At 39.6% G+C, this 14387-nt stretch overlaps 1 protein-coding gene across 2 annotated transcripts in view; it reads left to right on the top strand.

Moving 5' to 3' along the window:
- MCC (MCC regulator of WNT signaling pathway) overlaps window positions 1-14387 on the top strand; it is a 213987-nt gene that overhangs the window by 157627 nt on the left and 41973 nt on the right. For both annotated transcript variants that reach the window (XM_082075389.1, XM_082075390.1), the window contains 3 exons: window positions 1950-2156; window positions 13800-13946; window positions 14272-14361. In XM_082075389.1, coding sequence (XP_081931515.1) covers window positions 1950-2156; window positions 13800-13946; window positions 14272-14361 — 444 coding nt within the window. The remainder of the gene's footprint in view (window positions 1-1949; window positions 2157-13799; window positions 13947-14271; window positions 14362-14387) is intronic.

Below are 14387 nucleotides of genomic sequence, written 5' to 3'. Positions count from 1 at the left end.
TGGAGAAATAGCAACACTAGGAGCACGGGGAACAGGGACAAAGGAGGCAGAAGCAGAACTTGGTGTTAGAGGGGTGAGCAGGTGAGCCCGTGAGCACGGGAAGTGCATGAAAGAGGAGAGGAGTTTTGGGGGAAGAAGAGAGAGGAGAAGGCAGCAACAAAGAGGAACTTTTAAAATAAAGCTGGCATCATCAAGAGGGAATGCTACTGCCATTATAGAGCTTTTCTTCGCATCGTAAGATTAACCACCCTATACTTATGCAGAGCTTGAACTCATCCTTGTGTTGAAGTAACTTACCTTGTCATAGTTTGAGACCTATAGGTCCAAGTGAAGGTAAGAGAGACCTGCAGCTTCTTTCGTCTTACAGAAATGTTGCAAGGCATTTTCCTCTTTGGAAAAGGAATTGAAGCTTACTACCAAATATGTAAGCAGAATTATAGTGTAGATACTCTGTCAATGGAGTTTTATGTTTATGACTCTAAACTCATTGCAGTTTTATGGAAGAGAGACATAAAATACACTTTAAAAGGGTAAACTGAACCTGACTGCAGCTTTGTCCCTGCTTCTTCCATAGAAGTGTATAGTGTATAGTCTTGCTGTAGCTGAGATTTATTCTTTGAGATAAATGTATTGATAACAGTAAATAAGCAACCTTGCCTTGTAATGGACAAAAAAATTCACTGATGCCTCAGTGTCAGACAGTGCAGAAAACTCTGGGAAGTTTTTCTTGCAGGAATAAAAGCAGAGTTGTATTTTCAGCTTGGATTGTCATTTTCAGTTGTCCAGTAGCTGATTCTTGTAGTCTCTACCAAATTAAGGACATAAACTGTAGTTAGTAATCAGTTCTTTAGAATAAAACAACTGAGTATTTTTAGCATTGGTACATGAGTCATTTATCTTCCATATTAAACTTGAAAGTATAGGCTTTAGTTATAACATGTTCTTGGATTATCTGATGAAATGAAACTTTATATGTTGCTAGTTACTTGATATATTAATTTATTTTCCATGTTTCTTCGTATGATTTCAATGCAGACTGTTTTCAGAGAGATCTAAAAGCTTACAAACAACAATTTGAGGGTTTTTGCTTGTTGCAAAGGTCTTCTGTAAGTGAAAAAATTCAACACAGGTACAGCATATGCTGTGTAGTAGAATCAGAATTGCATATGACATGTTCACTGTTACACTGTGTTTCAACATGTTGAATGACCAGTCTGATGGCAAATTTAGGCATGGCAGTCTTCCCTTGCTGGTGGTGTGTGCATGTAGTTTAGTTTCACCCAGTGGAAGCTGCCAAATGTCCTTTGTGCTGAATGGTACATTATGTGACCCAGAGAAACCAGCGTTTTTTAGGCACTAGAAAGACTGTAACGCCTTCTGTAATAATGTCAGCCTAGCCAAGGAGGGTTTTCTTTTATCTGTCTGTCACCTTTAGGAAAGAACATGCTCAGGGAGATGGAAGAGTCCTCTTTTTCTTGTGCCACTCTTTTCCTTGCCCTTTTGTGGAGTTAGTGTAGAACGAGGCCCTATGCCAGGCACATTCACAGGTTGCTGCTTTCTGCCTGTTCCTCAGACAGGGAAGCAACAAGGACAGTGCTCACCAGTGACAAGAAGCCATCAATTTGTTTTGAAGTGTTCTGAGATGAAACTAATGGGATTGCTGTCACTCACAGGTGACATATGTTTTATTTGCATATAAAACATCCATCTGCTTTGTTGATGGTCAGTATGACATATTTCAATACAGTGGTCAAACTATCTAAATAAGCAATAATTTTGTTTGATATTACTTATTAAAGAAAAGAAGCAAACTCATGGTGTTGTGGGGCTGCATGTGTGCATATAAGTATTTACACTTAACTGTTACATATTCTGTCCCATGCATCATTAGTATTGTTCAATCATCTGTCTCGACTTCCTTCTGGTTTTTGATGACTGTATTTTTGCAGACTGTAGAAGAGATTGAGGGTGTACTGGGACGTGACCTTTACCCAAACCTATCTGAAGAGAGATCTCGATGGGAGAAGGAGCTGGCTGGCTTGCGGGAAGAGAATGAGAGCCTCACAGCCATGCTGTGTAGCAAAGAGGAGGAGCTGAACAGGACCAAGGCCACCATGAACGCTATTCGCGAAGAAAGAGACAGGTTGCGTCGAAGGGTAAGGCTGCTGCATAGATGATACCTTCTTTTTCCCTCCTAGCCTGTGTAATTTTGTCACCAGAACATGCTTCTCTTTCATCTTGCTTCCTGTCCTGGCTGTAGGGCTTTTAGGTTCTTAAAGCTGAGCTATAGAACAGAATTAGGACAAAACTGGAAATAATTGAAAAAGAGCCTGTGATGAATGGCCAAGGTGGACAGCAACCTGATATCAGAAATCATGTGTTAACAGAAAGCCTGATATTAATCTCCAAGGAAGCATATGTAACTTATCTATAGAGAAAGCAGATGTTCGTTCAGTGAATTTTCCTGTGAGGCATTTTTTCCTGTAAACAACAAATATTTCTTTGTTTTTGATGGAAATTCAATTTGTGATTAGGAGAAAGAAAAAGAGCAGGACTCCTGTCACTGGGTAATAATTCTCAGAACTAAACAATGAGTAGTCCCAGCCATGTCCTGTCTCCCCATCGACATTTTATGGTGCTGCAAGGTCAGATAAAGGCCCTGTTCTCTGTGGAGTCCAAAGTAAAAAAAACAACATGGAAATTTGTATGTAAAAAAGATTAAAGATCCTGTTAAATCTGCAGAGTTTTGGCTACATGTAAAATAATTTTATCTTTAAAACAGTGTGCTTGTTTGACTAAAAATGAGTCAATTTTCTTCATACAGTTAGAAACCTTTCTTTTTCATAGCTAGCATGCTGATTATTTGGGCTTAGTTGGAGAACAAGAGATAACACCCCAGCTCAGAGCTAATGTTTTTAATTACTCTGGTCTGAGAGCCAAGGACACTCTGATCGCTCTGCCCACAGGTGTGAGGCATCGAGGAAGGGGGGCATGGATGGGGCAGAGCTTGACTGACATACAGACTGATCAATGAGAGTCTTCCATCCCATTAGTGTCATGCTTCATATCCAAGGAGTCAGGGCCTTCCAGTCTCTCTCCCTTGGGCACAGCCAGGTGGGTTTTGGTCGGGACATTTAGTTTGGCCTTTTGCCGTTTTGCAGAGACTTCTGAGCCTTTCTGCCTTTTTTCTCTCTCTTCTCTCTTTGGGATCAGCTGTTGAGACCAGGTGCTGCTTTCTGGGACTGGCTGCTCAGTGTGGACAGAGTTCATGGGGAATTGCCTTGAATATCTTTTATTTTTATATACATATATACACACATACATATATATACACACATACGTACATATATATATATACACACACATATTTACTAATAGCGTATTAGTTTTTTGTTATTTTATTAAACTGCGTTTATCTCAGTCCAAGGTTCTCCCTTCCCTTTTGCTTCTCTCCTCTATTGGGGGGGTGGAGGAGGGTCAAGTGAGTGGCTATTGTGGTTGTATTGCTAGCTCAGGTTAAACCACGATAAACAGGCAGTTTCAAGCTTGTGTTCGATTTGAGTGACAATTTTTACCACTGTATCTTGGTAAAATTATTGGAAGTGTTGCTCTCTACCTTCTGGCAGTAGATCAGCCTTTCATGCAAATGCTATGTTTCTAAAACAACATTGTTCTATAGTGACTGTATCATTTCAGCATGAAGCTTCGTTATGTGAGACTTCTAGTCTTCAGATATTGAGCCACAAATTGCCTTTGTAAAACTTCCTAACCTCTCTTAAAAATAAAAAAAAGGTATGATGAGGGAACAATAATCTGCTATCGTGTAAAACAAGACCACTTCAACTTTTCCTTTGTAAAATTTAGTTTTATTGTATACTGTAAGTGTAAGTCATTTTCAGTCCTGAAGTTATTGCACTGCTTTTATAGTGACACTTCCTTTTAAACAGAGGCAGTACTACCCCTTGAGCTACAGAATTAGCATTTATGCATCTGGTGAATTATTGCAGGATTGGGGATGAGGGACAAGTGGGCAGCAGATATTCTTGCTGCAGATGATACAGATCAATATTGGGTTACCAAACAAAAAAATAGGTGGCCTTGAGCACAGAGATAATAGAAAAATATTTAAATTTCAGGAAGTATGGAATGCAAGTTAAGGTGCTTAAAAGATTGGTAACAAGAATTTATGCTGATATCCAGAGGCTCCTCAGTTAAAAACAAACCAGCAAACCAAACTAACAAAACAAAGCAAACAAAAACCATGCACACACAAAAAACCAACCAACCAGCCCACCAAACAAGACCAAAAACCAACTGAACAAACCTACCCCAAAAAATTGAAAAGTAGAAAGATGCATTGTGGTAAATTCAATCCTACGGTGTACCGCTGTAGTTATTTCCAGTAGAGCCTGGAAAGACTGTATAAAGGGTGGTGAGATCTGATCTGAATTTTTTTATGTAGTTCTCACGCTTGAAAAGCTTCAGTTTCACTTGGCAAAAAAAATATGTAGAAGATGGTCAGAGAATTGGACAACTTACTTGGAGAAGTGACTTAAAGAGATTCTCCTGTTCAGCTTGACAAAGCAAAATCTGAATTTGACTTCTCTTCACAAATGCTGGCAAAAGCAAGAATAGGACTTAATGGCAGTACAAGCTTAGGACAGAACTGGAGCAAGAATAGATTATATATGTATAAAGCATCATGGCTATGTTAGGCCAGAAATTAGGCTATAAGGTATCTAACAGACAAGAGAATTGTGTTTCTGAAGAAACAGTAAGGAGGACTAACTACTTGGAAAATGAAGCTTTAAAATATTAAAGCTATGTTTGTATAATGTAATGTATGATTATGCAGAGATACCTATTAAAATCTGGATCATCGTGTTAGAATTGTACTCAAAGGAAAGCAAAAAGGCATACTTTTAATTGTCCCAGTTAACACGGTTGCATTAATTCTAGAGCTAGCTTTAATATCTCTGTGCAAAACCATGTTTTGTCTGGCTGCCAGCAGCAGCAGAGGATTGGATTAGCAGGTGAGGAAAATGCTGTTTAGTTCTGTGTGTGTGGATACTGCTTGACTTGGTCGGTCTACAGTGGAATCCCTCGTAGACAAAACGTTTGTGGAGCCACACAAGTGCTGGCTATGTTGTTAAATATTTCACTTTTTCCTTAGTGTAGGCAGGGCCTGGGACTGACAGGACAGCATGTTACTTATACTGACCTAGCAGTTGCTGATCTGTCTGTTGGAACGGTTAGCAGGGGCGCTGCATGTGTTACTGGTGTCTCTGTTATGGAAGCATCTCTGGTGGAAGCAGAATTGAAGTCATCAACTGTTTTCATGTCAGTGGCTGCAGCAGTTGTCAGGTGACAGCAGCGGTGGGACATCAGTGACCTAAATTGTGTTCAGAGCACTGACCCTGGAGAGGGTGAGTCTTGAATTGCTCTACAGAGACTGTGAGCTGTCTTTTGTATACAGCAAGCCAATTAAAACGTTTGTTTTTCTTTAATTAAGAAAATTTTTTCTTGGACTGATTGGACAGGTATCTCGCCCAGTAGACAAAGAGTTAATGTTGGATTGGCACAGAGCATAACAAAATCAAGCAGCCTCTGTATTCAGGCACAGCTGCCATTTTTTTTTCTTTTAGTTGCTTTAATTTAGTTTGCACTTATAGAGGATTCTTGAAATACTGTTTTTAATATCATTCTGAACTTGCATAACAACTGGTTTATTGCCCCCACCAGAGAAGTTTGTTCATGGCATATGACCTTGTGTCATGGAGGCACCCCAAAAGTCAGTTTTAGGTGGACAGCAAGTTCCAAAACAGACTTTATTCTAGCCAGAAAAGTGTAGCCAATAAACCAACTAGAAACAGGGTTTATACAGTTATTGAGCACTCCAACAACATAAAATACAGGTTTGGATATCAGTTGAGGAGATTATTGGGGTACAACAACATAAGAATAATGAGGATCTACAACGTGCATGCATTCACTCACAAGAAACAAAACCAGAGGCCTCTTACTCCAGGGTACTGAGAAGAAATAATCACTTGCCTGCATTAAGCGAGGGCTTACACTTGCTTGGTTAGGCAAGGTCTCTCACTTGCCTGGGTTAGGCAAGGACTCATTCAAGGATATATCCAGTAAATAACCACTCATCCCAACGAGGAGGTGAGGTGCTCTCAATCCTGGGATTCTCCTTAGATGGCATCCCAGTCTAAGGGGAGGGCTCCAGTTCACAGCCCCACTGCTCCAAGAAGACCACTCAAAGGGGATTTTCTGTGTTTTTATAGCCCAGTCAGATCTGGCTGTGGGCATTACAACGTAGTACAGAAGCTTCACAGCTACTCTGGGCACCTCCTTTGTTAATGACCCTGTCAATTGACCAAGGGTCTCACCCCTCCTGCCCCAACAGCTGGTGGAGGTGAAGTCGCCTTGTCCTGCCCCCAAGTAGGGGAGGATGTGACTGTCAGCACCTTGGTGCCACCCTGGGTTTGTATGTGGGGACAGGCACAGTGGGGCACAAAAGGTGCTAAAGAGCTATCAGCTGCCCCATTGAAGGTTCCAGATTCCAGGGAGTTGTGCCACTGCCACACCTTTGTCAGCAACACTATGTAGTTGTTGCACTGAAAACCATATTTGCATTTTTAATGTAACTTTGTGTACATAGTTGCAACAAAATAAATGTTTTCTTTGACCTATTAATTTTTTTTTTTATGCCACCTGAACTCAGAGTCACTTCAGAGCATTTCTCTGGAGCGTGGGAAAGGAGATTCAACAAAAATTTAGTTATTGTTCTTCTCAAATTCAATTGGGTGAAGTGAGTAAGTTTGAAGTTGACCAGACCAATAGATGTGTTACTTTAGACCAATATCTGTAATCAAGCAGAGTACTTTCAAGACATTTTTCTTGGGCTTTTAGGAGATTTAATTTAATTAGGTATTTACTGTTCTCTGTTGACAGATTGAGCTGCTTTCTAGAACAGTAGCTAAGAAACAACATACATACGGGGTTTGTTTCTCACGGGTCATTAGTAAATGAGGTAATCACTTATTTCTATAGAATGCCTGCAGTGTAGCAGCTACTTTCATAATATAGAGGTTTGATTTACCTCTGGATGATATTGCCATATTAAAAATAAAAATCTGTGGAAGTCTGGGCCAGTCAGTGCCCTAGAAACTGCTTACACATAGCTGACCATAATCCTGAATCTCAGTAATACAGATAAGATGCTGGGGGCCTTCCATAGCAGTTAGTGGGATTAATATTATTATTACTTGAGAATAACGCTGAATCAAGTAAGCATTATTTACAACTGCTATATGTAATAACAGCCTTAAATAGTCGGAGAAAAAGTTTGTGTTTATACACAAAATCTCTTGTATCTATGAGGGTGGTCAGATGAGCATCACTGATACAACATACAAACTCCATCATGACTGCAAAGCAAAAGTTGTGGCTTTTTAGTTACTCCCCATGAAAGGTGCACAGTCCCAAGCAGCCCAAGAGGCGGTGAATGTGGACAGTGTTCAGGCTTCCCTGAGGCTGTTCTGAGGAACTGAGCAAAAAGGTGGTTCCAGCTCTGGAAGTTTGCTAAGTCTATTCTTGGCATAAGCCGTATGTCGACTTGTGCAGTTAATCAAATGTGTTTAGTTGTGAGGATCATTCTGTATCTGCTTCAAACTCACCTTCATTCACCAAACTAATCAGAAAAAAACCAACAAAACAACAGCAACAAAAACAAACACAGACTTAATATTTTAGCTGTACTTGACTTAAGACCTTCAGGAAAACATAATCTGCAGAGGAGTAGAAAAGTGCCATTTTAGTGCATGATCCTTCCAGCTGCACAGATCTCCCTCGCTCCAAGAAACTTCATTTTAGCATGAGGGCTCTCCCAAAATACCTTGTTCTTGCCAGGATTTGAAAACTTCCCAAAGCACAGCAACAGTCAGATCCTTGGCTTCATACTCACTCTTGAGCCCACACTGTTCTCAGATGACATAAAGCTGGCACCAGCTGCTTAACTGTTCTTATTTTGGCTGTTGGGATAAGAAGATATTGTTCCAGATTTCTAGAGAACACTGATATGTTATGGGCCTCTAGAAATTACTATCAGCTTGCACAACTTAAAGTGATCCTTGAACTGTTCTGCCTCCTTGTCTCTTGGTGTGCACCAGAAACAGAGGCAGCAGCCAAAAGCTATTTCCATTCTCTGCCTCCTTCTGTTTCATGGTATTTGCTTATGCAGCAGCTGAGCTGTTAGTGAACTGGAGCTTTGCTTCTGTTTCCAAGATTGTATGTAAATGTTTAGTGATTAAACTGAAATTAAATGAGAAAAAGCCTGAGGTAGGCTTACTGCCCTCGCTTTTGTGTGTTTTTGCTGTGTGCTAGCCAGGATCACAACACTTCAGTTGTGCTCAGAGCTTTTAGAGAATCCACGCGTCATTTCCCATGTCACATTGTGCCACATCCTTAGTTTTCGTTGCTTTGCATCCTTTATGGAGGAGGGACAGGCAAAAGCAGAGGAGCACTTGCTTGGTTACAGGTTTATATCACTCAGTGCACTATGGCCTCTCCTGCCACTATAAAAAAGATGTATGTGTAAACCCTAGTAACATACCTGTTCTACCATAGCTTGTTGTGTCTATGTGTTGCACACTTTCTTTCTTCCTCAAAATAATTGCTCAAACTGCAGATTTATTTTAAAATCTGCCAGAGGAGTAGCTCTCCTGATAATAGTGAAGTTCTTGGGTGTTTACTGAAAGTAGACATCTTTGCAGAGGAGAGAGGTTCTGTAAATGCCTCCTTCAAACAGATGAGTGCAGGTCATTCAGCTCCACAGCATTCATTGAAGAGATGGCCTTTATAAATACTAGAAGAGACTTCCTTACCATGCTCAGTCAACCACAACAGACAACCTGTAGGAAGTGAGATCTCAACTTTGGTGCTCGTAATTGTTTGAACATTTAAGAGGGGCTGAAAATTATCAGTCACCACTAGGCCTGATTGAAAGGTGAGTGGTGCTTTAGGCTGGGAATGGCCCTTGCCACTCAGAGCAGCTTGAATTGTCATTTTCCATCTTCTCTTCCACAGACCTGCAGTATGCATGAATAGATTGGAAAGGGGGAGAGGTGTATTCCCTGCCCATGGATTGTTGTACTTATCTTCATCTTCTGTATAACACAGGGAAAAAAAATCAAATTGTATTAAAATACTGAGAAAAATATTACTTGAAGGGTTCAAAGATACTGCATGATGCAACAGGTCGCAAGTGGGCTAGAAAGAAAAGAGTCACAGGAATGCTCCTTGTTTGAAACTGGTTTAGAAGCAAAAGCAGCAGGTGTCCTTTGAATGTGTAAATCAGTGACAAAACCAGCCAGTTTGTAGCTGTTTGGCTTTTTTTAATTTAGGGTATGTTAACAAATCATGTAGTTATGAGTGTGCATGTGTAAAATAAGAGCAAAAACGTGTTTGTTAGATTCATGATTATGGATAATGAGCGTATTCCATCAAAGTATTTTCTATAACCCTGTATTCATTTCTGCAAACATGTCCATGAAGTCTGTTAATCGTTTATGAAGTCTTTCATAAATTGAACATTACTGTGATGTGTCAACCCCTTTTCTCTTCTTCACTTGCTGTCTTTCTATTTAGTTCTTAAGGTACACATGAGAAATTTTGCTTTATTTTTCCCTGTTTCTTCCCCCAGTTATCAGCATTCAACAGAAAAATAGCCACGCAGCTAAACAACTTGTTCATATTGCTAAACATCAAATATTTAAAAAAATTACAGTTATTTAAGTTTATATTAATAACTTGAGAATGTCTGTTTGCACCTGACTTATCTTGTTATTTAGGTTGTCCATTGCTCTGAAGTCTAACGGTTCTGTTGCCTTGTATCTCACCTGCTCCTGCTTTTTCTGAGGCTCCAGCACTTCTTTACTTCTGTAATTCTTTGGACTATTTAGATCTTTGATATTTCTTTTTTTAAATTGTGAATTTCACAGATGTTTCCCTGAATTTTTCCTGTTTTCCTTTACTCTCTTTTTTTTTTTTTCTTCTGATCATATAATTACGTTTGTCTGTTGGCCACTTTCCATCTCAATGTAGGATTTTAGGACTTTATGGCAATTTTTATATTGTTCTGGATGTTTCCATCTTTAAACAAGTATGATGCAAGGGCTTAAAAAGTCTTCAATTAAATCCTTTCTTGTTATTCCTCCCCAACTCAGAAATCCACACCTTCCTGTCTTTCAGTGGAACTTTTTTGGCTTTGTTTCTTTACGTCTCTCGACTCGTCAGATTTTTAATTTTGTAATCCATTTCCTAGAGGATCTGCCCTTCCTCTCTCCCATTTCCAAGTGTTATTTGTGTCTCATGTGCAGTACTGCAATTACCTTAATTCTACTAATAAAAATAACCTTCAAAATAATTTTTATTACTTTGGTGTTGACGCTTAAGACTGGTAGAAGTATTGAACAGAGGTGGTCAGATAACTTTTAGTAACACTTTTTAAACTAGTCTTTTCATAACTCGTGCATTCACCAATCCAAAACAGAATTCTCTTCTGAACCTTTTTTTTTTTTTCTTGATTCCTGTTCTTTGATCTTCCTTGATTTTTCCTGTGGAATTACTGCTAGTGTGGAAAAGTATTTTCCAAGGAGATGGTGCATACTGCTCTATTTAGGGTGCAGGTTTTGATGACCACAAATAGTTACATAGGCTGTCGCTGAACAGTCTAGTGGGTGGGCAGACCCAGTCATGAGTCTCTGGCTTGGTGAATGTGTGAATTGTGATTTCACAGGTCAGACAAACTTCCCCTGTTACTCTGCTCAGAATTACCATCTGGTACTCAGCGTTGCTAAAGCTAGTGCAGTTATTTATAGCAATTAATTTAGCATGTCATTTCTCAAATGAAGGCCTGAATCAGTAAATACCTCAAGAAGTATGGATAAGCAGACAGTGTCTTTAAGTTATGGTTGCTTCTATGGTACAGTATTAGAACAGTGACTTGCAGAGACTGATAACTGTGCTGTGCTCTGAGTTTTCTTTTATAAATGCTTTCCTGAGCAAAGCTTTGCCTGGTTGCAGTCTTAGCTGTGTTCATTTTTCTTTCTGTTGCTAATGTCGTTTTACAGATCCTTAAGAATAACTGGCTTTGTAAGTGTGGCTGATAATTGCTGCTCAGTGATAAAACATAGACTAAAGGAAACCTATCTCTTTTGAAGTTCTGTGTAATATTGTCCTTACGTAAGGTGGTCTTAAACTTTGGAGTCAATGAATGCTTAGCATTTTAAGAAATTTTAACACCCTGTTTCCCGGTTGCACATAAATTGAGAATGTTACTTGCTTTTGGACTGAAATCTTACAGGACTAGCTTCTGGGCATAGGTGAACATTTTAGCAATTTTTAAGTCAGACATCGAGGCAGGGATTTGATTTTATGAAGAACAGCATCCCTAGTGGTTTTCCTGTTTGTTTGTTTTTAAACAATTCTGTAACTTAAGTGCTTGGGGTATTTAGTTAGAAACAGCCTGGTATTATAAATAGTAATAAATGTGATTTTGATTTAATGAAGTTTTGGAGTTGTCTTTTTTTTTTTTTTCTTTTCAGTGTTGATGCCATAGTACAAATCCTGTCTACACTGGCTTTCCACATCTGCAAGCAGAAAAATGCATACATGGTTTATTTCAGTTTTATGCATATCAGCAGGCTGAAATGTTTGGTTTGCATCAGCAGAGCACTTCTGTCCTTAAGGTTTGCATTAGTGCAGCTGTAGCCATGTTGAACTTATATATGTCTGTATGAACAAAGGAGGCCTCAGCAGCAAATATGTAGAAGATACATGCTATGAATGTGTAGTTTATACAGTCTGCTCAGTTAACGTCATGGTGTAATTAAAGTTAAGATGTACAATTCTGGGGCAAGCACCTGTATCCGTTTATCAGCAAGTTGCTTTAAATGCTGGGGACTTGAATTGAGGTTTTGTGTACTTCATCTTTTTTTTCAACAGACCAGTCGAGTTATTTGGATTAATTTTGTTTAGGGCATAGCACTCCTCCACAACTGAACAGAGAAGTTATGAGTGCAGTTAGACTTTATGTGCTCTTATTGTTGCCACCTACAGCTTTTTATTAGTAACTTGCAATTGTTCTACTCTGATATGTAAAACACACAGGGTATGGGGGTTTGTTTTTTGTTTTGCTGGGGTTTTTTTGTTTGTTTTGGTTTGGCTTTTTGTGTGTTTTTTCCTTTTGTTTGTGTTTGGGTGTTTTTGTTGTTGTTGTTGTTGTTTTAATTTCCACATACCTAAAAATTCCATTACTTTGATGGTAAGTCCTCAGGCAATCTGACCTTCGGTTTGCACATGCCTGAGGGGCAGGCAGGAGTACCCTCCCCACATGCCTGAGGGGCAGGCAGGAGTACCCTCCCGGGAAGTAGCAGCAGGCTGTAGCTGATCATAGGAAGCATAAGATACTGCTTGGGTGACTGGAGAGGGTTCCAGCTTGAACTCTTAGTGCAGTAGCTTGAAGGGATCTGTGTATGTTGTGCAGAGAACATGCTGACTGCCACTGCTTCAAGCAGAGGTGTCGAAGTGCTGACCATGCACTTGGCGAGCACATAAGTGAAGAAAGCCTAAGCTTTAATGCAAGTTTAGTTTTGTTATTTTTTAGACTGAGGAGTTTCAGCTTGCTTAATTAGTTCTTTGTGTAAATCTATTGTATTTAATATAAAATCCCACCTTGTTTTAGACTGTAGGAATCAGAGTTGCATTTCATGGCTGCAGAGGGTATCAGATGGACTGAACTTTTGTTTCACTAGACTTTTGGTAAAATGTCACCAACTCTGTTTTGAAATGGGCTGTTCCAACAAAATTGGTCTAGAAACTTGTGTATTAAAGTTAATACTCTGGGAAATTTCCTCTTTGGATGGTTTCCTCCCTCTTCTCTTATTTTGCACTCTGTGTTTGAGATTCTGTGGGAAAATGAGCTCTGTGACTTCACCTTATGGCATAATTGTTGTGTTAAGCAGACCATTTATTTGTCTGTTGAGACCTATTCCAAGGTAAACAACTGTAATCTTTAGCTCAGCTTTACTTTGACTCCTGCAGACCTTTTTTTTCACACTTTAGTCCGGAAAATCATTTGACATCAGTTCTGCAAGTATCTGATGTGTTATGAGGTCTGTGCAGTGTTTGCAGTGTATGTTTGCAGAGAACTTCTGCAAACTGTTGTTTGGGTGCTTTTCTGGTATTTTCTTGTCTGCACATTACTCATTATATGGTAGCCTTACTTAACTGTAGTTTTGAAAGCATGATATAACATTTGAATTTCTTTGATCTTGAAATATGACAAAGTCATCCTGTGATGTGTTTATGTCAACAGTTTATTCAACACTGAAGCTTTCCATTAACAGCAGAGTCTTCATTTCATTTGTTTAGGAATCATAATCTTAGGCTGGAGCATTAGCTTCACCCCAGAGAGAATGATTTCTAAACGTATAGTACAGCTGTACTGAGGGGGTTATATAAATCAAGCTGAAACTCTGAGTTACCACTTCACAGTGTTACATTTGTGTATTTCCACATTGCAAGTAGTTTAAAAAAACTGACAACAACGGAATTTTAAAACAACCTGCATACATCTGCTCCCCAGATGAACTTTGCAGCCACCACTGGACAATACACAACTTCTACACTCAAGCCAGAAGCAATTAGGTTTGGATAGACAATGAGAAAATCTCCAAACTATTTAGACCATAAAACTGGAAGAAACAGAATGTTATGTTTTATTGTAGGTTCGGGAACTGCAGACACGTTTGCAAAGCGTGCAGGCAACAGGCCCGTCCAGCCCAAGTCGTCTCACTTCTGCAAATCGGCCCGTTAACCCCAGCACAGGAGAGCTGAGCACGAGCAGCAGCAGCAATGACGTTCCCATAGCCAAGGTGAGCTGTCATGTGTTGCAGTGATGCTTCTCACTCTCTGGGAGAAGCAAGCTTCATGTTGCACAGCTGCTGGGCAAACACGTGGTTAACTAGGAGATACCTAGAATCCTCAGAGAGTTTTCTGGAGTCCTAAGCAGGCCCATGAACTTGAGCTGCAGCAAGAAATTGAGTGCTAATGATTGTCATTCTCTCAGTTACAACACAGGTGTCAATTTTACAATAGTGTACTTCAGTTTTGCCAGTGCAGCTAGTGAACAAATGCATTTTGTGTACCCTTTGCAAAGTGTCGGTTCCTGTGTAACCTGTGCAGCATTCTGACTTACAGATTGCTGAAAGAGTGAAGTTGTCAAAGACAAGATCAGAGTCTTCATCATCTGATAGACCTGTCTTAGGATCAGAAATCAGCAGCATAGGGGTAAGGATTAATAATTATGTGCATGC

This window comes from Streptopelia decaocto (assembly GCF_964273445.1).
Source record: "Streptopelia decaocto genome assembly, chromosome: Z".
Lineage (NCBI taxonomy): Eukaryota > Metazoa > Chordata > Aves > Columbiformes > Columbidae > Streptopelia > Streptopelia decaocto.
Note: the sequence above shows the minus strand (reverse complement) of the source record. Positions and strands in the feature narration are given on the sequence as shown.